The sequence below is a fragment of the Polypterus senegalus genome, chromosome 12, assembly GCF_016835505.1.
Source record: "Polypterus senegalus isolate Bchr_013 chromosome 12, ASM1683550v1, whole genome shotgun sequence".
In the NCBI taxonomy this organism is placed as follows: Eukaryota; Metazoa; Chordata; class Cladistia; order Polypteriformes; family Polypteridae; genus Polypterus; species Polypterus senegalus.
Window position 1 is genome coordinate 85,691,919 of NC_053165.1, and position 26,720 is coordinate 85,718,638.

Genomic DNA, 26,720 nt, shown 5'->3' on the forward strand with positions numbered 1-26,720 from the left:
GGCTCCCAACATGGCAGTGGCTCGCAGCTAAAGCAGATTTGAGTCGATCGCGGGCACACTATGGGCACTTGCCATTAATGGATGATGCAAAGAACAGGATTACTTGGCCACGACCCTCCCTGATTGATGTGTCTGTGTATAGGAGAGGTCTGCACCCAAACAAAAACACCACAACAAATGGCGGAAATGTCTTTTTTCTAAACGCAAGGTCAGACAGAAGCTCCACAAAGTAGGGATCACAAATTCCTGCAGCACCCCCTGGTGGAACCCACGAAACGAACACGGCTGCTGCTGCTCTATGGGACTACAACTCCCAGTAAGCCCTGTGGGTATCCATACAGACATTGTAGGCCAAGGATGCTGCCACCTAGTGCATGTTGGAAGGAGCCACTGGTTCCAAATTAGGTCATCTCCCCCCATCGTCCCTCCATTACAATGCCCATCTATGTAAGGATCTTCGGTCCATCCCTGCCAGCATAATTCATTCTGAGAATGAAGGGTCAGCCTGCTTTACTACTCGGCCACACAGTATGCCAGCCCTCCTACCTGATCTTAGGTAAGGAATCGCGTACCATCTCAGTCGGGACGGCAGGCAGCCTACCCTTAAGATTTCATGTCTGTTAATAAATCACGGACATGCGATCTTTGCGCCCATGCAATCGCACCCTCACGTCTCCCACATGCTAACAGTGTTTCAGTACTCCTGCTCTGTGATGTTTTCTTATGAGCCATCACGGTGTAAACCGTTTGCAGAATAACAAGATCCAACCGTCAGTTACCATAAACCTAAAAACATGACAGGTGAACAAAAGAACGCTAACCCAACGGGGATACTGCTATACAATCACCACAGGAGGGATTATGAAATTAGCATTGTAAAAACCAGAAAAAAAAACACTTCCTCTGGTGATTACCCCTTTAAAATCCTAAAGTCGCCTTATGGCTGTCCGAAGTGCGTTATCAAGGCGTTAACAGGGGGTCTTGGACCGGAACTTTCTCAACTACAGCACATCATTTATAGACAATGGTGGATTACCATGTGTGCTGGATGGCTGGAGACCCTGCCCCGCATAAAAGACCAGGAAAGAGACCATACCACCCCCGGGCCATAATAGGGCACCCACCCTCAGTCACCTGGGGGCCACGGGAGCACAGCTTGGAAGCTCAACCCTGTTGGAGCCCATGGCCACCACCAGGGGGCACCCAGAAGATGGATACAGAGCCTTGGATTGCAGCACGTGCGCCACAACAGGAAGTGCTACCAGAACAGGAACTAAGTACGCCCAGAGTGCTTCCGGGTTCAAGGGCAGCACTTCCACCACACCAGGAAGTGCTGCCGGAAGATCGTCATGGAGCACATCCGGGGCACTATGTAAGAGGCCACCTCACTCCATTCCAGGAGTCGGAGTCGGGAGGAAGAAGACGGAGCTTGTGAGGAGAGGAGTGGAGGCGGCAGAAAGAGAAGAAGGGACTGAGAGCAGATTGTTGCCTGTTTCAGTATTGTGTGGTTGTGCAGTAGAAGAAGAGGTTATTAAACGTGTGTGTTTTTGACAATTTGTGTGTCTGTCTATATACGGGGGGTTGAACTTCCACACATGACAGTTAGCATACCTTTCAAATTTTGTCCCTGATGTAATTTTCAGGGCCACTTCTTCTTCACCATGCATCGGGCCACCACATGAGACTTCCACATCTCCAGCAATGGTTGTTAGCTTTACTGTCCACTGGATTAGCTGATCTTTAGTTAAAGCTTTGGAAAGACGTCCATTGACTTGGGTAATTGCGATAGGGAGAGAGCACTGGACTCTTCTTCTTTTGGTGGGGCTGAACTAATGTTATTGGTGGAGATGAAAAACTGGTCAATACCCACATTAGCTGGCGTACATCTTAGACTTTAGGGTCTTGTTCACGTCAAGTCTCTGCGGTCAGTTGGCATACCTTCCTAATTTTGTCCCTGCTGTAATTTTCAGGGCGACACCAGCTATGAAGGTTTAATTGTTGGGTGGCACCGTCTAGGACAGCGATTCCCAAACTCGGTCCTGGGGGTTTTTGTTCCAACCAGCTTCTGTTTTTTAATTGGTCTCCTGGGCTAATTAAGTGAAGTGTTGTTTCCCAGTTTCTGTGTATTGGGAACAATAAAGAAATTAGGAAACTAAGTTTGGTTAAAAAAAAAAAATAGTAAAATGTACTAAGCAGTTATATGGGGAAGATGTATTTTTCTTTCTTTTTTACCAGTACTTTCGTCTTGGTTTCCATTCTACTTTTCTAGGTGTTCTAATTGTTTAATTAATCCTTTATTTACTAATTAGTGGGGCTGACGCTAAAGTAGTTGCAGCCTTTCGTGATTCTGTGTTGTTGGCCTGGGGGTCTGCTCTGCTCATTTTTGTTCTAGAGAGGAGAGGAATGAAGGTCAGTAGGACCACCAAGACAGAATACATGTGTGTGAATGACGGGGAGGTCAGTGGAATGGTGAGGAGGCAGGGAGGTGGGTGAATTTAAATACTTGGGATCAACAGTACAGTAATGGAGATTGTGGAAGAGAAGTGAAGAAGAGAGCGCAGGCAGGGTGGAGAAGAGTGACAGGAGTGATTTGTGACAGACGGGTATCAGCAAGAGTGGAAGTGAAGGTCTACAGGACGGTAGTGAGACCAGCTGTGTTATATGGGCAGGGGACGGTGGCACAGGACACAGAGCTGGAGGTGGCAGAGTTAAAGATGCTAAGATTTGCATTGGGGGTGACGGGGATGGATAGGATTAGAAATGAGGACATTGGAGGGTCAGCACAAGTTGGACGGGTGGGAGACAAAGTCAGAAAGGCGAGATTGCGTTGGTTTGGACATGTGCAGAGGAGAGATGCTGGATATATTGGGAGAAGGATACTAAGGATAGAGCTGCATTAGAAATGAGGACATTAGACGGTGTCACAATAATGAGACATACTCTCATAAAGGTTTGGGGCAGCCACCCGTATGTTCTGGTATCCCGGCTGCAAAGTCGTTTTTTCTCACAATACACAGCAATGATATGCACACAAATGAGTCCAAAACAAGTCTGAGGGAAAAGGGGGAAAAGGGCAGGCTTTTAAAGGGGAAGGCAGGAAGTGAGGTCATAAGGATCGGGCCCTGTGACATCACAGGGGCCGGAGCTGGTAAGGTCTACTTCCATTGGCTCGGTCCAGGAAGTGATGTCAAGAGAGCCAGGTGGAATCTCCCGGGAATGGTCTACAGGAAAGGGAGAAAAAGAGTCAGCGAACTCTGCCACATCCCAGCATGCCTCAGAACTGCCTTCACTCAAGCCCTTTAGCTGCCTCCCATGCGCACGTGTGTGACAACGGTCACTGCAAATTGGACGGGTGGGAGACAACGTCAGAGAGGCGAGAATGCGTTGGTTTGGACGTGTGCAGAGGAGAGATGCTGGGTATATTGGGAAAGGGTGCTAAGGATATAGAGCTGACAACTAAGAGGAGAAGAGGAAGGCCTAAGAAGTTTTATGGATGTGGTGAGAGAGGACATGCAGGCGACGACGAGCAAGATGACGAGGACAGAAAGGTATGGAAGAAGATGATCTGCTGTGGCGACCCCTACTGGGAGCAGCCGAAAGATGAAGAAGATTAATGAAGGGGGCAAACTGCACAGACAAAAGGGTAAAATAGAATGAAATCAACAAAAGAGAGTTAAGCATTTAAATCTCTAGCAAAAATAAATGTCTTATAAATATAAAAGTCATGCTGCGGTGCTTTTCTGAATGTGGAATCAGAGAAGAGGAAAACAAAAACCAGCTAATTAAGTTTGATCAGCGTTAGCAGTCGTTGTCACTGATTATGAATCTGGATGGAACAAAAGCCTGCAGCCACAGTGGGTCCCCCTAGGATCGAGTTTGGGAATCCCTGGTCCAGGAGACTGGAGGGTTCAAGTCCTGGGTGCTCCTTGTGTGGAGTTTGCATGTTCTCCCCGTGCTCTTCCTCAGTCCACAGCCATGTAGATTAGGTGGACTGGTGATGGCCCAGGGGGTGTGTGTGTGCTCACCCTGTGATGGACTGGCACCTTGTCCAGGGTTTTCCTGATGCTTGCTGGGATAGGATCCAGACTCGCCATGGTCCCGCTCAGGATACCCAGGTTTAGAAGATGAATGGATATTTCATTATTTTGATTGTACCTTTATATAAACTCTATGAAGTTTCATACTTAAATAGCTATACTAGTCTAAGATGGGTTGAAATCTACAAGTAAGTAATCAACATATAAATTTTACAAGGAACACTAATGGTAATGTTGTCAATTTTTTCTCCCCCCTACAGGCTGGCATGATCCTCGATAATGGCGTAAAAACTACAGCAGCCAATGAAAAAGACAAAAGGCCCTTCTTGTCCTTGATTGGTGCCAGGTAAACCTTTTTTTAAATGCTTACATTCATTGCATGTGAGACTCTGAGGGGGTCTCCACACACGTTACATTAATATCCCGTGTGTGGGTGAAGTGTTGGTGAGGCCATCGATGGTCACAACATGGATCTGGCAGATCTGTTGACGACTCTGGAGGGGTTACATGGGTTGGTTATCAGCAGGGGACTTCAACTTGAGGGATACTTTGAAGGGGACCTTAATAAAGGTGACCTGTCTTGGAACGAAACGACCCCATTGAAGATGATGACAGTGCAGTGGTTACCCAGAGCTCTCTGCTGGTTATGAAGGGACCCTCCATTAAAAGTTCAGGCTTGGTCCACCACTGAATATCGAGAGGGTGTTTTGGCTGACTCGCTTCCTCAATGTCCCTTGGTGGACTTGCCTCTCTGATCTCCTCCACTGTGAACTTGTACAGTTCATCTTCTTCAGAGGTCTCTTGGCGGCCTTCCTCGCTTGTCTTCTTCAGTCGTTTTGGACGGCCTGCTCTAGCAGATTTCCAGCCGCCCCTCACTCTTTCCATTTCTTCATGACTGATTTATCTGGTGGTTTGGTGATTTGGTCATCTTCTGGTCTCCATCCCCTGACTTTGTACTTTCCATGGAGATGCTTGGTCTGTCCTTGTTCTCTTTGTGGTGTAGGGTTAGCCCACCATGCTGACTCACACCATATTCAGGTGCATTTAGACAACAGTCCGCTGAAGCTTCAGACTGGTGACCTCCATTGAGCTAATTCTGGGACTTCTATAACTAATGGGAGATGATTGGGGGTCAATACTTATGCACTCATTTATTTTAGACCAAATTTTGAGTGAGGGCACCAGAGTGGCACAGTGGTAGCATAGCTGTCTCACAGTAAGGAAACAATGGTTCACATCCTGGGTCTTCTTGGCTTGGACTTTGCATGTTGTCCCTGTGTCTGCGTGGGTTTCCTCCCACTGTCCAAAGACATGCATGTTAGGCGGCTTTGTGACCCTAAATTCACCGCTTGTGTGTGTGTGATGGACTGGCGCCCTGCCCAGGGTCTGATCTTCCTTTGCACCCAATGCTAGCTGGGATAGGCTCCAGCACCCATTAAGGCCCTGAATTGGGTTAAGCAGGTTTTGAAATTGACGTGACAACTTCTGAGAGATTAGTTTTCACTTTGACATTAAAGAAATGTTCTGTCAAAAAAGCCAAATTAAATCCGCCGAGACTCAACGTCCAAGGGGATGAAGACCTTTTTTAAAAACACCCCATCTCTCATCTGAATGGGACCTTCGGGGGAATTTTCTGGAAGGTGTTAGGAGAAGTTATTGTGGATGGGGTGGCCTGATCAGCCCAACTCGGGATGTGGCTACCAGACCAGGATGATGATGATGACACCTTCATCATATGCAGATTATCAATGCTTTGCTTTCATGTCTTAATTCCAGCCATCATTGAAATCTGTAACTAAAAGCGTGCTCTGATTTTTCCAATTTTGTTACCGTACAGATACAGGCCACACAAAGACGCCGACCCTTTCAAGCCCAGAGAGCCGGCTTTAGTCCATCACTTTATTGCTTACAAGAACCAGGACCATGGAGCTTGGCTACGCGGAGGAGACGTTTGGCTGGACGACTGCCAGTGAGTCGTGAAACGATTTTATGTCATGAGTGCAAGTCGCACTTGCTACGCATGAATGATGTATCGGTCAAGAAACTGGCTGATGAGCTAAGCTTTGCATCTCTTTTAGCAAAAATAAAAAAATCAGAAGTAATTATTGCTTCAAAATTACAAAAAAAAAAGAAAAAAAGCCGTTCATTGATGAACTTTTTCTGTATAAGAATTGACATCCTTGTGTTGTAAAATGGAATATACGAGTTTAGTATTTGTTTAACAGAACAAACAGGTAAAAGATGCCCCCCATCCAGCACAATCTCCTCACTTGCTGCCGGAATGGGAAAACCTGTGGCTTCTGTGACCCGGAACTTTGTATTAGTCGTGTTAAGAACTGGGTGGATGGATAAGAGAAAAAAGAAAAAAAAAGTTATAAAGAAAATAGAAAGTGGAGAAGATTCTAGCGAGCTCCAGTGCTTTGTCCATGATAATCGCTAAAGGCGTTTCCTGTCTTTTCATTTCTCTTAGGTTTGCTGACAATGGGATTGGGCTAACTCTGGCGAGGTAAGAGACACTTTCCTTACTTTCTTTTATTTTTTTTTTTTTTAAACGACTAATTGTGCTGCAAGGAGTTAAAATATAAATATTTTTTAAATATATAAGATATATTTGGGTGTTAAAACACAAAAGATGGATGTTTAAGCCCCTGCTGCCTTCTTCTGGCTCCCCTTTATTTCTCTCTAAAACCATCTGCAGCAACACTGGAAGTTCCCAATGGCCTAGTACTACTGGGGCTGATGGGATTTGTAGTCCATTTAAGTAATGCTGTTACAACAGTATCCGCCAGATAGATACTTGCTTGAGGATTTATCACTTAAGTGATAGCATTAGTAGACATCCCAAGCTCTGATGTGTCCATACAAATTCTAACACCGTTTCAAATTTTGCCAACAGTGGTGGGACATTCCCTGATGACGATGGCTCAAAACAGGAGGTGAAGAATTCCTTGTTTGTTGGAGAAAGTGAAAATCGGGGTATGGAAGACCCTGAAAATCTAAACTGGGGTCCTAGTGGTACTGACCTCAATGGGAGAACACTGCCCAGGGGAATGTGAGTTGGTGTTTCTATATCTATCTGTCAATCCTAATCCTTCCTACTATACTAAAATTAAATTCTATCTATCATGGAATGCTTTTCTTGTGAATTTATCTACATTTTTGATCTTGCCTACTACACTATCTATCCTAATCCTGCCTACTATATTAAAATTAAATTCTATCATGAAATGCTTTTCTTGTGAATTTATCTAAATCTTTGATCTTGCCTACACTATCTATCTATCTGTGTTCCCATATGGACAAGTTTCCTGAAAGCTCTAGTGGCCACCACTCCGGTGATGGTTTATCGACATGTTTCACAGTAGATACTTTCATCTTCTCTCGCTTTCCAGTAAAATGATTCACAACAGAAGGAAGCCATTGAGCGCAGGTTTACATGAGTGTCATCCACTTTTATCTTCCAGCAACTTTCCAGTTCGTGGGCTGCAAATATATGACGGGCCTATCAATGTTCAGAACTGCACGTTTCGCAAGTTCATTGCTCTCAATGGAAGACACACCAGTGCATTCGGCTTCAGGTTGAACAACTCGTGGCAGAGCTGTCCTAACAACAATGTGACGGATATCATCTTTGAGGATGTTCCAGTAAGTCCCGATGACAGATTTTCATTTCATCAAGTTGTAAAGCAGTACCAAAAAATATGATGGAGTTAGAAAAAGGTAGCTGCATTAATCCATGCATTTTTTTGTTTAATCCTTTATTTATCTAGGCTTGAGTCACATGTATAGAAGATTATTTCAGGCAAATAAATAAATAGCCAATTAAATAAATGTCCAGTCATATGCCGATTTACCGAGTTGAGGCGATTCATAATTAGGAGTTGAGATGATTCGTACTTACGAGTTTGAGGCGAATCGAGATTACGAGTTGAGGTGACAAGTACTTATGAGTTGAGATGATTTGTACTTGTGAGTTGAGACAATTCATAATTACAAGTTAAGGCGATTCATACTTGTGAGTTGAGGCGATTCGTACTTACGAGTTTGAGGTAATTGTGATTACGAGTTGAGACGATTCATATTTACCTGTTGAGACTATTTGTATTTATGAGACTAGACTCAGTAATAAATCTTATTAGAATTATTATTGTTACCCGTGAAGGTTCTCGTTTGTTTTCTAAATCTTAAAGGGCCCTTTAAGCTTTGTTTTGGTTCACACTGCTCCACGTGGCTAATCATTCTGCATTCAGCCCACAGCGCCTTCCTTAAACCAGTCTTTCTCAACTTTTACGGTCCCGCAAACCAGTTTTGCTTTTGTAAATTCGGTGATGACCCACTAGTAGCAATTGCACCTTTTCACCCTTTTGGTGAAGCAACCGCAATTGAGGAATAACCGCGATGAAGTGAAAGAACATATTGTGCAGCGCTGGTGATCATTTAGACAAACAAATGCAACCCAACGATGGCAACCCGATTTGTGACCCAGTGGTTAACAAACACTGGCTTGGGCCACCCACTTGGGAACCAATGATGGCAACACCCGACCCACCAGCGGCACAATCCCCTGGTTGAGAAACAGAGAGCCAGACGTTGGATTTTTTATATATATAGATATAGATAGATATAGATAGATATAGATAGATATAGATATATATATATATATATATAGATCTTATATTTTCATTTGATCTGCTGTTGAATTTTTTTGTTAATCTATATATCTATATCTATATCTATATCTGTATATATCTATATATATATATATATATCTCTATATATATATATATATATATATATATATATATATATATCTATATATATATCTCTATATCTCTATATATATATATATATCTCTATATATATATATATATATATATATATATATATATATATATATATAGTGTATATATAGAGTGACGAACAGTGCAAACAGACAACTGATGGACCTCGACGTTGGAGTTCAACCTGTATCTCTTTGGAAGATGTCCTTGAATTTTTGTCCGCCATTCTCGCTATCCTTCTGCCCATTCCGAGGTTGAGTCTCCTCTTGAAGAGTTTGGCTACAGTCTCATGGACCTTTGATTCTTCTTCATAATACTTTAATGGTCATCATAGGAAAATCAAGCTGCTTTGAGGTGGTCTTTTAGCCGTTGCCTTTGACATGCTGGTCTATCATTTGCTTTCTGATCTCCTCAGACGACTCTCTCCTTTGCTGTCTCTGGTCTGACACACGATGACACCCCACAGCTGGGTGATGACTTTTCTCCATTTCCATTGGCTGAATGGCCGTTTGTGCGATTGGAGACACGTGTGTGGTACAAATTCAAGAAAACAGCAAGTTTGACAAATTCAATTATTTTGGATCTTTTCTAGGGGTCCTAGGGTGGAGTGGTGATTCTGAGGTTAGGCATCTGTACTGGCAATCAGAAGGTTACCAGACATGACTCTACACCGTTGCGGCCTTGAGCGAGGCCCTTAACCTGCAATTGCTCCATCCTGGGTGTGACGTTAATCTGCATCCAGTCCTCCAAGTAGACCCTCCAACCTGCAGGGAAAAACCTGGGGGCTGGTGGCAGGATTGGCACTCTAGCCACCATTAAAAACCTCACACTCTTCATTGTGGATCCTGAGGTGATTTGTCATGTAGTGGGTGCAGCAACGTGATGTATCGGCGTATGCTCCTAACCTCTAGGGGGTCCCACCAAATGTGTCCAGGCCATTTCAGCAGATCTTTGTGGAATAAGCAACACTTAATCTCTTGTCACACTTGCTTTGCTTTATTTGATGACATCTCAAAGGCATGCGGGTACACAGGGGACAATTGCGCATCATTTCATCCCTGAGCTGGAAGGGTACCTACAAACTTGTCCTCATCTGCATGTTATGATTTATTTATGTTCACATTTCCCAATACTCGTAATTTTGTCCAAACTAATCATCCACATGTAGGGAGGGCTTATCTATGCCCACCGAAATGGGCGGACAGCTCACCAAACCATCCCAGGGCGCCCTCATACTAGATCTAATGCTCTGTCATGGTTTATTATTACCATCATCATCATCCTGATTAGAGAATGTCCTCTGAACAGAGATGTGGTCAATTTCATTTCATACAGATTACCTCCCGAGTTTTCTTTGGTGAACCTGGACCCTGGTTCAATAAAATGGACATGGATGGCGACAAGACCACTATTTTCCATGACATTGACGGCTCAGTGAGTGAATACCCAGGGGCTTTCCTTGTAAAAGACGACAACTACCTCGTGCGCCATCCTGACTGCATAGACATCCCCGACTGGCGAGGCGCCATCTGCAGTGGTCACTTTGCACAGGTTAGAATACATTCTTGTTTTTTGGATTATTTATTATTATTATAGGAGTGCTGCCTGGAGTCTTGAGACATTTGTACAGTGTGCAGATACGGCCCACTCTTTTTCCAATTCCAATTCAACTCTGGCAGCACTGGGTACGAGACAGGGACCACCTCAGGGCACACATGAAAATCTACACTCACTTATATAGAACCAGTTCACCTAACACACACATTATTTTTATTAAATTGGCAATGCAAGAAAAACATCAAGTTTCTATATTTTCTACTGTACTGAATGCTTTTTTCAGGGGTCCGCTCCCTTGGATAATAAACGACTCCATTCCATGTTCCTCTCGGCAGATTTATATCCAAGCCCGCAATCCCGCTGACCTGAATATGAAGATGGTGAAGGACGAGTACCCTGAACACCCTTTGATCTTCGAGGGTGCCCTCGGCAAGACCAACCACTACCAGCAGTACCAGCCTGTGGTCACTCTGCAGAGGGGGTACACGATTCACTGGGACCAGGCCGCTCCGGAAGACCTCACCATTTGGCTGATCAACTTCAAGAGGTGAGTGGGGACCTTTATGCTGTTCTGTTCTGTGTGTAACTGCAGTGGGGGGGCTCAGGATGGAAGCAGGAGATCAAACAACGTCGGGAAAACTAACTGAAGTAAAAATCGGGAGTGGTCTCCCCTTGACTTTCTCTTATAATCGGATACGGGGAATGGATTTTTGAGGAGGAAACCGCAAGGCAATGATTATATATTTAGGACCATCAACAACAAATCAAATCAAATTAATAGTACAGTGCCGATTATTTCGATTTCAATGTGTCTTACACATGTAGCACAGCTAGACAAAAAGATAAGTGTAGGTGTATCCGTCTGTGTGTCCACCTGGTTGCTATGTCTCGGCCATTCCAACAGTTGGTACATCACAAACTTTTGCAGTAATAAAATGCATCACATTTTTTATTCCAACAGACAGCACACCGCAAACAATTGGAGTAATAAAATGCATTGCGTTTGTCATGCACCACAAACAGTAACACTGCCTTTACAAATCCCATACCACATGGCATATAACCGAGACACATGCATGCGTGGTACACTGCAAACGTTAACACGGAGGTCTGCATTGATTTCTTAGATTTCAATCCATCTTAGATGGGTAGTAAAAGGCCAGTAAAAGAATAAGTGCCTGTCTGGTTGCTATATCCGTCATTCCAACAGATGGCACTTAAACATTTGCAATAATAAAGTGCATTGAATTTGTCATTCCAACAGATGGTGCATCACAAACATTAACACCACTTTATAAATCCAGTGCAAAATGGCATATAATAGAAACATATGCATTTGTCTTTCCAACAGATGGTGCATCACAAACATTAACACTGCTTTTACAAATCCCATATAAGAGGGACATGTGCATTGCAATTGCCATTCTCAACAGATGGTGCATCACAAAGTACCAAATGGCATATAACAGAGGAATATGCAATGCATGTCTTTCCAACAGATGGTGCATCACAAACATTAACACTGCTTTTACAAATCCCATACCAAATGGCATATAACAGAGGAGCACTTCAAATGTTAATGTGGAGTTCATGTCTATAACGTGGATTTCAGCTCGCCTTAGACTGGTAGCACAGCTCGTATAGATAAGATTCTGGTTCTTCTCTTCCTTAACGCCTACTCGATTTGGCTGTCGTGTCCCCTTTTCAGCTGTGAAATCCCCTCTTGTATCCCAATCGACCTTTACTTCACATCCTGAGCTTAGTTTTCGGATTTCACAACTTCATGGTTGTGCCCTTCCACTTACCTGTTTTGACTTTGCAGCTTCTCCCAAAATCCTGTTCATTTCAAACTCCTACTAACCAGCACAGGCAATATTTTGGAACAAAAGAATTACGTTGAACTTGCGCTCATTTCTGTCCGTGTTTTATTATCTATACAGAGATGACTGGATCCAGGTTGGATTTTGCTATCCGAAGGGAACACATTTCACGATCATCTCAGACATTCACAATCGACTCACCAAACAAACTCTGAAGACAGGAATCTTTCTGAGGACCTTCCAGCGGGACAAACTGGTCCATGGTCACCCGGGCAGAGGCTACTACTACTGGGATGAAGATGCTGGGTAAGCAATTACCTTCATTGGGCTTGATGAGCTTTCCATTCTGTAAACCAATCCGGGTTGGTCTCCTTGTCATTTACAGAACCTCTTTTTACTCTCCCATACAAAGCCAGTTTTCCATTTTCTAGCAGTCATCGTCTGGCTTCTTGTTAAACTGCTAAAATATATCAGACATGGCCTGAATGAACCAATCGATGGGTGGAAACTGCATCTATAGCGAGATCGGGAGGAGGTGGACGTGATAACGGCTTGGGGTAACAGGGCAAAAACCCAAAATCTTAAACAAAATGAACAAGAGATGAGAATGTCTTGGGGTCCTGGAAAAATCCCATTTTTAATGTCTAAATAGGAAACGTAAAAAAAAAAATCCCCTTTTTTCAGTTTCTGATTTGTTTTCACCTTCTTTGTATAGATTGAAAGTTCTGACAGGATATGTTTTGGTTTCATTTTTTTATTACACAAAACTGTATGATTTTGGCAGTGGGGTGTAGACGTTGGTCCGTTTTGAAATTCTTGATCTCTCTTGCCCTCTGTGTACCTTCCTCCGACCCCCGTATTGTTAACTCCTCTGACTTTGATGTTATTTTCGAAGGCACCTTCTGCTGTCTGTTTTTACACGTCCCCCGTGTTCAAAGGCGACTTTCGGGGTGCCACCTGCACCTTCATTTCTCCTCCTGTGTCAATCACGTCACCAAAGCCAAATTGGCCAATCAGATTGTTCAACAACATTTATTTATATAGCGCATTTTCATACCAAAAAAATGTAGCTCAAAGTGCTTTACAAAATGAAGAATAGAAAAATAGAAGACACAATAAAAAATAAACATTAGTCAACATTAATTATAATAGAATAAGTAAGGTCCTCCAGAGGCTGGAGAAAAAAAATAAAATCTGTAGGGATTCCAGACCAAGACACCGCCCAGTCCCCTCTGGGCATTCTACCTCACATAAATCAAACAGTCCTCTTTGTATTTAGGGTTCAGATGACCCGGATACTTACATTTTATTATAATCTAGATTTTCTCAACACATTTAATTGACCTTTGCCATTTCCTTTATAAAAGTTTTAATTCTATACCTGCGTTTTCCAACCTGTGACCCCGAACGAACCCTCATCGCTCCGACAATCGCGCTGGATTCACAGCGGAGCAGCGCAGGCGGACATGCAGTGGCGCTCCGACTTTAGTTCCATATACTGTAGATAAATACAATAAGCATCTAAAGCCTGCGCCACCACCACCACCTACTCAAAGCTTCATGATGCACCAACATTGATGGACTGAAAGCCAGAAGTCTATGTGACCATCATCATCATCGTCCTTCCATGAAAACCCTAAATACAAAAAGAGGACTGTTTGACTTGAATGCCCAGAGGGGACTGGGCGGTCTCGTGGTCTGGAATCCCTACAGATTTTATTTTTTATCTCCAGCTTTTGGAGTTTTTTTTTTGGATATTTTTTCTGTCCACCCTGGCCATCGGACCTTACTTATTCTATGTTAATTAATGTTGACTTATGTTTATTTTTTATTGTGTCTTCGATTTTTCTATTCATTTTGTAAAGCACTTTGAACTACATTTTTTTGTATAAATATGTGCTATATAAATAAATGTTGATTGATTGATTGATTGATTAAAGCCATCATTACAGCAAACTCAGTGACAATAAACAAAGCGGTGGCTGTTTCTCAATGTTTTAAGCACCCGTTACTTTAAATCATTTCGAGTGCATTAAAGCACTACACCATCCAAAAGTAGGATATGTTGAAAAGTGGTTGTTTTACACGCTACTTACTCCATGTAGTTTATAGCGAAGGGCAAGGATTTTTTTTTTAATATCGTGTTCTAATAGCGAGAGCAAAGAGAACAGGCAGCTACTGTGACCAATGCCGAGCAGCAGCAAACGATCCATTAAAAACCTCTCTCGTTACTCGTGTCACATAATCCACATGTCAAGTCACCTACTGGTGTGTTCATGATGTCCCAAACAATTCTATCTTTTTGTTAAATAAAACATCATAAACTAGAAATGGACGCGGAGCTCAGACTCAAACGACCCCCATACTGGGATGACCGGACCCAGCTTGGATTTTGCTATCCAAATCATTTGGCTGCGTGTCTAATAATTCTATCATTAAATTATTGCAGTAATTGAGGAGTTTGTTAACAAAGATGCTAATTTTGCCTATGTGGAAATGTTGCTTTTGTTTTTACATAAGCAGTGCTGATTCATTAATGGAATTAAAAGGTATATATTTATCATGTATATTTTAAGTCAAGATGCTTCAAATGTGGCTGCATTTGTTACTTATTATTACTTTGTGTGAGAAGATAAAACAATACTCAAAAGTCTAACGAATCTTCTATTCTGCGGACGGCACTTAAGTGTGTATTAGGACTTGCTGTGCTGTACTACCGTGTGCGTCCAGCAGGTGGCACCAAACAGCAGACTAAACGCCGCCGTCTTTCCGCATTTTTTCTTTTTTTTTTTCTTCACAGGAGATTATCGACTCAGTTTTGGTTGAAGTTTTACATTTGAGTCCTATTGTACAAACTTATTTTATTTCTTTTCTTTTCTAGGCTGCTGTTTTTAAGACTAAAAGCACACAATGAAAAAGATGAGCTCGCCTTTTGCTCCGTCAAGGGCTGTGAAAGAATTAAGGTTAAGGCTGTACTACCAAAGGGCAGCAATGCCAGTGATTGCACTGATAAAGCTTATCCCAAGTATGCTGAAATGCCCACAGTCGATGTACCCATGCCTAAAAAGTTGCCCAGCATGAAGCTGGTAAGAACTGTTTATTTTTGTACCGTGTCTCAAATCACGGACACCTAACTCTCTGCACTTAATATGGCTTTGCCAGCAATCCCAGATGTATGGGGGTTTAAATACATAAAAACCTTGAGCTTGGGGAGTGAGGGGTGTCTGCAGGTGTGGAGCTGTTACTATGCATTACACAGAAGACCACATTTCCAAAATTGCACAGAAAAGGAATTCTTAAGTCTGAGAGATAACATTTGATTTGACTGACCCTCCAATAGCCTCAAAAATCGGGATGGCCGATTCAGAGTTGTGATCGGGAGCTCACATCTACACCCATATGGGACCAGCAGGAGGCGACAAGTAATTAAACCTTGGGGATTTCAATGCCCTCTCATGTTACTAGAACTGGACGATCTTCTTTTGCGTTTTTCTTTATCCTTTAATTGTTTAAAAGTCTTGCAATTCCTCCCTTATGTTCTTTATTAAAGTGTTAATCCTTAGTAGTTTACAATTGAACTGCAGACCCCCCAGGCGGGTGCCTTGTTCTTCTTTATTAACAAATTCCAGTTCTAGTGATCCCATAAAATACCAGAATCCCCTTTTTAAAACATGCTTTTATAAAATTGCTAAAACAATTACACACAATATTTATCCATAATACATTCGGCACAAAATTAAACAAAACGCTTGTCATGATTAGAATAATTAGAATTCAAATACAATGTTTATAAAATGCTTATGAAAATAATACATGCTAAATTGCTTTTAAGAATTACTCCACACAAAAATATATTATTATATGTTCTCACACACACACACACACACGGTTGTGCTCATAAGTTTACATACCCTGGCAGAATTTTTAAGATGTGTACCACACTTTTAAAAAAAAACAAGATGATTGATCAGGCAAAAGACGTTTCATTTCCTTTTAACGGAATCCTTTTAAGGCATCACAGAACAGCAACAACCGTTAAACAAAACTTAGCAATAAAGAAAATAACGAGATGGTCCCTGTTCAAAAGTTTGCATACCCTCAGTTCTTCCTCCCGTTTATTGGCCCCCTTTAGCATCAATGATGGCATGCGTGTAGCAAACCTACACAGCACTACAATCGGGTTTGCTTGCTGGATTGTCGTCACTGTATGATAGTATTTTGATAAAGGAGTACCCCTTCAGGCATTAGAGTTGACGACTAAGTCTTGAAGGACCCCCTGGGGAAGAATTCCAGCTGCCTTGGACAGGCGTCATGTTTCTATGACAACCGAAGCAGGACATGAGACGTTTCAGCGGGAAACTTTTTTTTTTTAAGGAGAACGGCTGACCAAGAAAACAGAAAGAGAGAAGCAGAAGGCAAGGAGCTCATCTGTCTTCGCCTAAGAAGACGGCGAAATCGGACTTCACCCAGGGACGTCGGCTGTTTGTGGGTGGGCACCCATCTATCTATTGTGACCTATGAGTCCTAGTCTTGCACCCCAAAACACAAGTACTTTAGAGAAAAAACAAACTTTATTCAGCTTGAAACAGGAACAGCACGGCTATTTATTGTAGCGGGATCTTCCACTCTCCTATACACAGACACAGCCATCAGGCAGGGTCAGCGGCCATGTAATCCTGTTCCCTACAGTCATAATGTTCCTTTTATCAACAATCAACAGCACGTGCTCAAAGCGAGATCTTTTTGGATTTGTTTTCGCGACGAACTGCCACAGCGGACTTTGAAGAGCGAAGCAAGCAGGGGATAAAGCCCCCTAGTATAGTCAGTCATTGTCCAACCAACTACTGTATATCTTAACACAGGATCAGGAGGGTCTGCTGGCCCCTTGATATGTATGTGAAATATATATATATTGTAGCAACCCAAGGTTGAGTATTGAAGTTCTCGGTGCCGAACTCTACTACGCACTTCTCCCAAGCTGGTCGGCCAGCGGAATGCCAGCGCCATGCACGCAGCTGTACCCAGCTCATTAAGCAAGCGAAACACTCGTGTCCCATACACCGCACGACCCCGAGTGTCTCCGTACATAATTGCATAGATGGAATCTAGCAACACACAGCTCTGTCCTTTTGTATCTCTTTATTAGAGCAGATAGTTAGAAACAAAGCTCAACATATTGCAAGGCCATTGCCAAGGTCATTCAGAAAGACATCCTTCTCCATGATGGTAACTGTTACACTTACCACTCCTGGGCTGCAAATGACCCAAGCCCACCCAAGCAACTGCAACACAAACACATATAACATTTATAGTACAACAGGAAATCAATTGCCTTGCTTGCCAAGTACAAACAGTAACGTTACAGAAATACCCACAATGCACCATGCCGCCATCGCCGACTGCCGGGTCATTACAATATATATATAATAAAAAAATCCCGGAGGGAAACAGTAGGGTGACGAGACGTAGTCTTCACGTTAAGATCAGGGCAGACACTTGAAAGACCCACGAGACTAAAGAGATTGGCCACGGGGCGTCTCGCGGGGACCTTAAACATAAGACTTTATACTAAGGGATTGACCCAGGACCGTCTCGCGATGATGTGGAACATGAGATTCTGGTGAGACACGCCCTACTTACAAATAAATAAGAGCAAGGGCTGCCAGCAACACACTCAGTCGTGTCTTGGCTTTGAGCACAGTCAGATCCAGGGCTCTCAGCGCATATAAAGCGTATAAGGACAATACGTTATAGATGAAACTTAGACAGCTAAGCGAAGAAGAAAGCAGTGCGGAGAAAAGAGACTCAAAAACGTTGCAGAGACAAAAAAGAAAAAGAATAATCGAGGTGCAAATTCAGAAAATAAGGAAAGTTAATTATCAGCCCGGAACAAGTGGAATTGAAAAAAAAAAGCAGGTCCAATCTGGACATTGGCGCTACACACATGCAGAGCAGGTTAGAGATTTGGAAAACTGGAATTCAAAAGACTAAAAAAAAAACGTAGGCACGAAACACAAGCAAGTTACAGAATATGAAAGCAGAAAAAACGACAGTGACAATAAAAAGAAAGTAAACATCGCATTAGCCGATTAGCGCAAAGAAAGAGAAAGTATTACTCGCAGAAATACGGAAAAGGCGAATAGAGATCGAATATATGGACACAGGTGATATGTCAGAAGTATGTAAATATTGGAAGGCTTTAAAGTTTAAGTCAAGAGAATTTCAAAAACGGGGTTTACCTCACATGCATTTATTGGTTACTTTGCAAAAAAAAAATGAACAACTGCTGATGATGTCGATCGTTTTGTCTGTGCTGAAATTCCAAAACAGAGAAACCGATCCTGAATTATGGTACAAAGTCATTAAACACGTCTCATGGACTTCATTAAAAAGATTCAGCACATTGGGACTCAAGATTCCAAATATTGATTTTACAGAAGTTCTGAAATAAAAGTGAAAGTAATTAAATAGCAACAATTCAAAGAAAAAAAAAAATCCGGAAAAACAAAAATGGGGGTTGGCAAGCGAAGTGAGCAGTTGGTGAAGCCCCCCAGATTATATATATATACACATATATACATACACACATTATATATATATATATATATATATATATATATATATATATATATATATATAGGTGCCGGTAATAAAATTAGAATATCATGACAAAGTTGATTTATTTCAGTAATTCCATTCAAAAAGTGAAACTTGTATATTAGATTCATTCATTACACACAGACTGATGTATTTCAAATGTTTATTTCTTTTAATTTTGATGATTATAACTGACAACTAATGAAAGTCCCAAATTCAGTATCTCAGAAAATTAGAATATCAATTAAGACCAATGCAAAAAAAGGATTTTTAGAAATGTTGGCCAACTGAAAGGTATGAACATGAAGTGTATGAGCATGTACAGCACTCAATATTTAGTTGGGGCTCCTTTGGCCTGGATTACTGCAGCAATGCGGCGTGGCATGGAGTCGATCAGTCTGTGGCACTGCTCAGGTGTTAGGAGAGCCCATGTTGCTCTGATAGTGGCCTTCAGCAGGGTATCAATTACTTATTCCTCCCACTGTATACACACACACAGGGCCAAATTTGTCCATTTTGCTTTTAAACCCGTTAAAGGATTACACCACCCAAAATATATATATATTTTTATACGTTACTTAGCACATATAGATTGTAGTACAAATTAACCTCAAGTTTCCATGAAGAATAGAGATAATAGGGGAAAAAAGTTGATGATATAATAGACCAGTGCTGCACTATGACACTGAAAAACATCCATTTGGAAAAAACGAAATCTCATGGGACTCGTGTCGCTTGGCCCATCTCGACAGAAATATGGCTGGATGTGACAGTAGCTCAGTGTGTTTCATGGCATTTTCAATTGCTTGAATGACGTCTTAGCATCGTCTCATTTTTATTAGGGAATCTGCTGAATTCTGAAAGTTGGACACCACACTGAACTGTTCTCTTTCTGTGTTTCCACAGCGTACCAAAGAGCACTTCCTTGAAGTAAAAATGGAGTCGTACAACACAAGGTTCTTCCACATCAAGGACGATTTTGCTTATGCCGAGGTAAACTTTACATCTCAGATTTCAAAACGCTCCTTCTATGATAAAGCACAGTAGTATCTCAATAAATCTGTCAAAAAGCACCAGCGCTTGAAATAAGAAATCCACCTTAATATAAGGATATGTGTCTGTATGTCTGTCTCAGTGCCTGTCCGTTCACTATGTCTTTCCATTCCAACAGATGGTGCATCATGAACATTTGTAGTAATAAAACGCATTACATTTGTCACAGATTTTACGAACCCCACACAAAATGGCTTATAACAGAGACATATGCACTTCATGGTGCGCTGCAAACTTTAATTTTGAGGTCCCCTACCATTGACCAATCAGCGTCAAAAAATGTGACATGGGGCGTCATTTGATTAGTTTTGGCACAATTAAATCGCGGCCTCCAATCAAAGTGCATCACACTTGAGCTGCTGCCGAGCGAAGTGCCATCCGTCTGCTTTGCATGTAGTGGTGTCACGCGATCAGTGGACCTGCTTTTGTACCATACCATAGTGACAAACAATCGATCGTTTGGTTGATAGGTTTTGAGTTATGACACGATAAAAAACGTGCCAAAATTAAATAGCCCACCGCCATATTTCAACGTAGTTAACACAATGCATTGCATTTCACTTCGGCACAAATGCAAGGAGTGCATTGCAGTGCGGAGTGGTGGCTTTGAGGCTAAGGATCTGCGCTGGTATCCCGAAGGTTGCCGGTTCAAATCCTCGTCACTGCCAAAATTAACGTTTAATTGCTGACCCTGCACTCTGACCCCAAGGGGTATGTGAAAACTATCAAATTCCTAATACAAGAAACTGTATAAGTTGAAGTAAAGAGCAAAAAATAAAAATGCTCTGCCATAGCCCCGTGGCACATCTTCATATGGCCCATCACTTTCTCGTGTTCTCTCGTCAGGTAAACGGGAAAAAAATTTACCAGCCGGACGACGGAGTTCAGCTCACCGTGATTGATGGGCAGAACGGCAAAGTGTTGGAGAGCAAAGGCTTTAGAAACTCCATCCTCCTGGGAATCCCAGCTCAGATCGAGAACTTCATCGGCAACCTCAAAGACGAGTGAGTATCGACTGCGTAGTGGGGAGTGTCGCCTGCTCTCCTTTTTGTTGGCTCTGTGTAATCAAAAATTATCCCAAAACACGTCCGGTTTTCAGGAATGGCCATTTTGTGGGCACTATCAAAGTGTTAGCTACAAGTTTCTTTTCTGTAAGGTCATTTTGTGCTGTAATAAAGAATATAAACTTACACTTGCTTATTCACACTCCATTAAGAATAATGGAAAAGAAGCAGGATATTTTAGATTGTCAGGATTTAAGTGCCATTAAGTACAACAACATTTATTTCTATAGCACATTTTCATACAAACAGTAGCTCAAAGTGCTTTACATATTAAAGAATAGAAAAATGAAAGACACAATTATACAACAAAATAAATCAACCCTAACGAAGTACAGACAACATCAGAGATCTGCACTGCCTTTGCTGCTAAAAAACAACATTCTGATTCTTTAATGCGACTTGAATCCATTAATGTTCATTTCACAATAATGGATTATAGCAACTGATTTAGATAAAATCTGACAAATTAAAACAATAATTGATTCAATTCTAATGAATTAATAATAGAATACAACACTATTTATTTCTAGGGGACATTTTAGTACAACAATGCAGCGCAATGTGCTTTACGAATGGAAAAAAGGAAGTTATGAGAAATGAAAAAAACTTTTAAGACAATAATATTAAAGAATAAGCAACAACAAAACAAGGTAAGGTCAGACGGCCGAGAGGACAGTAAAAAAAAATAAAATACAAGGAGTGTTGTCTCCGAAAACGGCACCCGAACAGTCACTTGATTTTTGGCTTCTGAGCTCCTAAAGTCCAAGTCACAGTGACTTACAGTTACACAACCTCAGCCAGTAGGTGGCGTGCTCCTCTCCTGCAGTGTCTCTCTGCCCTTCCTTCTATAGTGGCACACGTCTTGTAACCAAAGGCATCACAAGGCACACCACAAACATCATCACATGTCATACACGGGCGCAGGGGAGAGAGAGAGACCGACCTCTGTGATTGGCTGGCACCGTGGGTGATGTAACCGAGATCCAATATAAGTAAGATTAGTCCAGAAAACTGGGTTGGGCTCATTCACAGAAAGTTGCTTCTCGCAAATGGCACTTTTCCAGGTTGGTGGAATTCATGGGGTAAGAAAACAAAATGCCAGCAAAGGTGGTTGAAAGAAGAAAAACAGACAGGGGAATAACATATTAAACAATTATTATAAAAGTAAAGTTGAATAAATCAGACTCTGCAGGACTCTTTGTGTTCAGGTAAAGTACCACTTCCTGGATTTGGCCCAAAACTTTATACAGATCTACAATTTTGTTTCTAATAACCACATGCCAAATTTCATCCATCTCTCTCGTTGCGTTATTTTGAGTTATCGTGTTTACACACTAACACAATTCCAAAAAATTGTATTTTCGGACACAGGGAGGTCTAAAACGTCGAGGTCGATTTTTTTTCATGATTACTGTACTGTCTTTGTGTATAAGAAAGTAAAAGAAAATAAAAGAGTTTGTGAGAGGTTGCCTGGGCCCTGCGGTTTGGTTACGGTGTTGTCAGAATTGTATCTATTTAATGAGATATTTTCTTCAGTTTTGATTCAAATACTGTTATCTGCAGCCATCTCTTTATGTTTTCTTATTTTAAATTCTCTCATAGGTCAATAGTTATGATGACCTCAAAAGGACGGTTAATAACGAAAGGCCCATGGACAAAAGTACTGGAAAAACTGGGAGCAGAAAAGAATGTGAAATTAAAAGGTAAATAAAAACAACCCCTCTACTTGGCTACCCTTAAATTGTCTTGGTTTCTGTGCCCGATGCGGGTAATGCCACCAACTTACAGTTCCCTGCCCGGTCCCCGTTTGTATGGAGGCCGTGTGTTGTCTCCTTGTCCATACAGGTGTTGTATTCCCTGGCCTGGACCTGCAGGTTAGGTTGCTTGTTTTTGTAGATGTGCCCTGTGATGGACTGGCACCACCCTTCGTTGGAGTAATCAGGCTTGAAATGCAGATAGATGTGATCCGTGTGAGAGACGTCTTATTTATGAACCTGAGAATTGATAACAACAGATAATTACGTCGAGTTAACCAAATGTCCTCAGGATGAGGAGTAGAACTTTGAGACTGGATTCAAGTGTTGCCTGTTTTTGATGAGTATTGATATTTTACCATAAAACTAAATACGGCCAAGACATTACTGATGGTGCAAATGGCTACTGTCCTCAGAGAAAACATGTAGGGTTAAATAAGAAGTGAAGGGTCCGGAGGAGGGCACTGCAATTTCCTCCCACAATCCAAAGACATGCAGGTTAGGTGCATTGGCGATTCTAATTTGTCACTAGTGTGTGCGCGTGTGCCCTGTGGTGGGCGGGCACCCTGCCCGGGGTTTGTTTCCACCCCCCTCCGTCATGTCAGCCGGTTATCATTAGCGATACATGTTTTTGTTCATTAATATTTGGATTATGGAATGTTTTTAAAGACGTACATGTACGGAATTTGACCTGGAAGAGGGATTTTAAAAGGGTTCCTCTTAAAAGCATCTCAAATATATATTATGCCATCATCTACATGCTACACTGATCCCTCTCCCACTTGGACAGAGGCAGTGGTGCTATAAGAATTATGTTTCTGGACTTCTCTAGTGCCTTCAACGCCATCCAACCTCTGCTCCTTAGGGATAAGCTGACTGAGATGGGAGTAGATTCACACCTTGTGGCATGGATTGTGGACTCTCTTACTGACAGACCTCAGTATGTGTGTCTCGGGAACTGCAGGTCTGACATTGTGGTCAGCAGCACAGGAGCGCCACAGGGGACTGTACTTTCTCCGGTCCTGTTCAATCTATATACATCAGACTTCCAATATGACTCGGAGTCCTGCCACGTGCAAAAGTTCGCTGATGACACTGCTATTGTGGGCTGCATCAGGAGTGGGCAGGAGGAGGAGTACAGGAAACTAATCAAGGACTTTGTTAAATGGTGCAACTCAAACCACTTACACCTTAACACCAGCAAGACCAAGGAGCTGGTGGTGGATTTTAGGAGGCCCAGGCCCCTCATGGACCCTGTGATCATCAGAGGTGACTGTGCAGAGGGTGCAGACCTATAAATACCTGGGAGTGCAGCTGGATGATGAATTGGATTGGACTGCCAATACTGATGCTCTGTGTAAGAAAGGTCAGAGCCGACTATACTTTCTTAGAAGGTTGGCATCCTTCAACATCTGCAGTAAGATGCTGCAGATGTTCTACCAGACGGTTGTGGCGAGTGCCCTCTTCTACGCGGTGGTGTGCTGGGGTGGCAGCATAAAGATGAAAGACGCCTCACGCCTGGACAAACTTGTTAAAAAGGCAGGCTCTATTGTAGGATTAAAGTTGGACAGTTTAACATCTGCGGCAGAGCGACGGACATTAAGCAAACTCCTGTCAATCATGAAGAATCCACGGCATCCACTGAACAGTGTCATCTCCAGGCAGAGGAGTACCTTCAGTGACAGACTTTTGTCACCGTCCTGCTCCACTGACAGACTGAGGAGATCGTTCCTCCCCCACACTATGCGACTCTTCAATTCCACCCGGGGGAGTAAATGCGAACATTAATTTTATTTTAATTCTTTTCATTTTTATTACTATTTAATTTAATATTGTTTTTTGTATCAGTATACTGCTGCTGGATTATGTGAATTTCCCCTTGGGATTAATAAAGTATCTATCTATCTATATATATATATTCAAGGCATTCGTAGTCTGAATCACAATCTAACTGTGCTTGTGGTTGGTCAGCAAGTCGGCTAATGTCCGCCACGGTGCCCTCTTTCATTTTCGAGAAGCAGATCATAGAATGGTTGAAATAGTTTGGTGCCCCGAATAACCATTTAGCGTTTTAATTTGAGAAACCAACGCTGAGCTGAGGGAACTGACCATTAAGGCAGTGGAGTTATGGCTGCTGATAATGGGAGTTTTGCATTTGTGAAGAACAATAATAAATAAAAAATAATAGAAATCAAGTCATTTCAAGTTGTGATAACCATTTGCAGCATTAATAATGTCTTGCTATACATTTTAAAAATAATTTAATGGTTACTTGATTAAAAAAGTATCGATCTTTATGTAAAAAAAACATGAAGATGTAAGCAATTCTAAACATCTAAACGCAAACCTTGGATAAAAGCCGGTGCTCATGGTCTCCGTTCGGGTGAATAATCCTACACAAACGGTAATCTGTTTTCATCTCTTGCCATTCTTTTTTTTCTTTTTAGAAAAGCTCGTCTTTGTGGGGTTCAAAGGAAACTACCGACCAGACTGGGTGAAGCTCGTGACGGAGGAGGAAGTTGCAAAGATTCACCAAGTGCTGCCCATTCCTGTGGTGAAGAAAATGAACCTATGAGTTATGCGGGGGTGAAGAAGTAACTAAATAAAGACACTTTGTGTGGCTCAGCACTGCCGGACCCTAATAGGTTTAAACTGAAGAAAAAAAAAAAGAACACAAGAGGACTACTGATTTCTGCGACAAACAGCATGCATTTAATCCTGCCTCCGGTTCTCCTGGCTACTCTCCCATCTTACGTCGAAACGTTCCTGTAAGTGGTGTTCACGTCTGTCGAGTATACTGTAAGAGAATGGGAAGAAAATGATGGGGGAAAAAAACCACACACACACATTCCTGCTTCAGCACATATAACACCAACGGCTCTCCAACGATGGGTTTTGCTCCTAAGCGTGTTCGGTTATTCTCGTCTGTCATTTTGCGTTAGAAGAACTGCACTTTCTTGCAGATATTTTGTGTATAAAGTGTCATCTGTCTCTTGCTGTGTTTATCTGCAATATTCCTTTGCAACTGCAAATAATACAATGACAAGACAATTGGCTTATTTCCTATAATAGTTTCTATTAAGTGTGAACTGTCAAAGAAATGGCTGACCTTGAGATTTTCTGTCCATTTTCTTCATAAAGAATCAACACAGGCTTTTAGTTTTCCTTGTGCCGAAATAGCTGGTCTTTTTTCGGAGATTGTAGTTATTAGTGTTTTGTACGTTATGCGTGTTTCTAATATACATCAGATTGATTAAGAGAGATATATTTTATACTTATTTATTGTACAGAAAAAAAAAATCTGAGTAAAATGTTGGATTGGGATATGTAAAGTTGTAATGTATTTGCCGTGTCCGTGTCCCACCTGTAAAGATGTCGCAAGCACTTTCAGATGCGCTCTCGCCTCTAGTTAATGTATTTGTGCAGAAAACAAACTTGCATTTACTGTACCATATTGTGGAACCAAATGTACTTTACTGTGGATGTGGAAATTCAATAAAGAGTGCAAAACGAAAACCCTCACAGCTGGCCGCTCTTCTCTTTTACAGAATTTGACGTAAACACAGCACGTCCTGGACGCTTATGTTACTAAGCTTTATTTCAATAAGAATTTCTCTTTTAAGACAAATAAACTGGCACCTGTCTAGTAACAACTGCATGGCATTTACTTTATCTATAAATGATATCTACTGTATGTGCCCCCTCTATCTATGTATGTATATCTACATACACATATAGATATAGATATAGATATATATACACACATATATATATATATATATATATATAGATATATATATAGATATATATATATATAAATACACACATGTATCTCTTGCTCTCTCTCTCTAGATAGATAGAGATAGATAGATATAGAGATAGAGATAGAGATATAAAGATATAGATCTATATACTCGTATCTATCTATCTATCTATCTATTTGCAGTTGGAGATCCACAAAGGGCCCCTTTCATCAGAGGATAATGCTTAGACTTACAAGAATCAAAGGCAATATATATGAAAGCTCAGGAATAAAAACTAGACAGTGATAGATCTA

General features: G+C 41.7%; 1 protein-coding gene across 1 annotated transcript in view; it reads left to right on the forward strand.

Annotated features, from left to right (window-relative positions):
• The window catches only part of LOC120541272 (cell migration-inducing and hyaluronan-binding protein-like), a 218,309-nt gene extending 192,124 nt beyond the window's left edge, over positions 1 to 26,185 (forward strand). The window contains exons 17-29 of the mRNA XM_039772755.1: positions 4,298 to 4,383; positions 5,875 to 6,006; positions 6,508 to 6,543; positions 6,934 to 7,089; positions 7,502 to 7,682; positions 10,154 to 10,369; positions 10,711 to 10,922; positions 12,316 to 12,501; positions 15,077 to 15,281; positions 19,699 to 19,785; positions 20,692 to 20,849; positions 22,512 to 22,612; positions 25,111 to 26,185. Coding sequence (XP_039628689.1) covers positions 4,298 to 4,383; positions 5,875 to 6,006; positions 6,508 to 6,543; positions 6,934 to 7,089; positions 7,502 to 7,682; positions 10,154 to 10,369; positions 10,711 to 10,922; positions 12,316 to 12,501; positions 15,077 to 15,281; positions 19,699 to 19,785; positions 20,692 to 20,849; positions 22,512 to 22,612; positions 25,111 to 25,238 — 1,884 coding nt within the window. The 3' untranslated portion in view covers positions 25,239 to 26,185. The remainder of the gene's footprint in view (positions 1 to 4,297; positions 4,384 to 5,874; positions 6,007 to 6,507; positions 6,544 to 6,933; positions 7,090 to 7,501; positions 7,683 to 10,153; positions 10,370 to 10,710; positions 10,923 to 12,315; positions 12,502 to 15,076; positions 15,282 to 19,698; positions 19,786 to 20,691; positions 20,850 to 22,511; positions 22,613 to 25,110) is intronic.
• Positions 26,186 to 26,720: the final 535 nt, after the last annotated feature.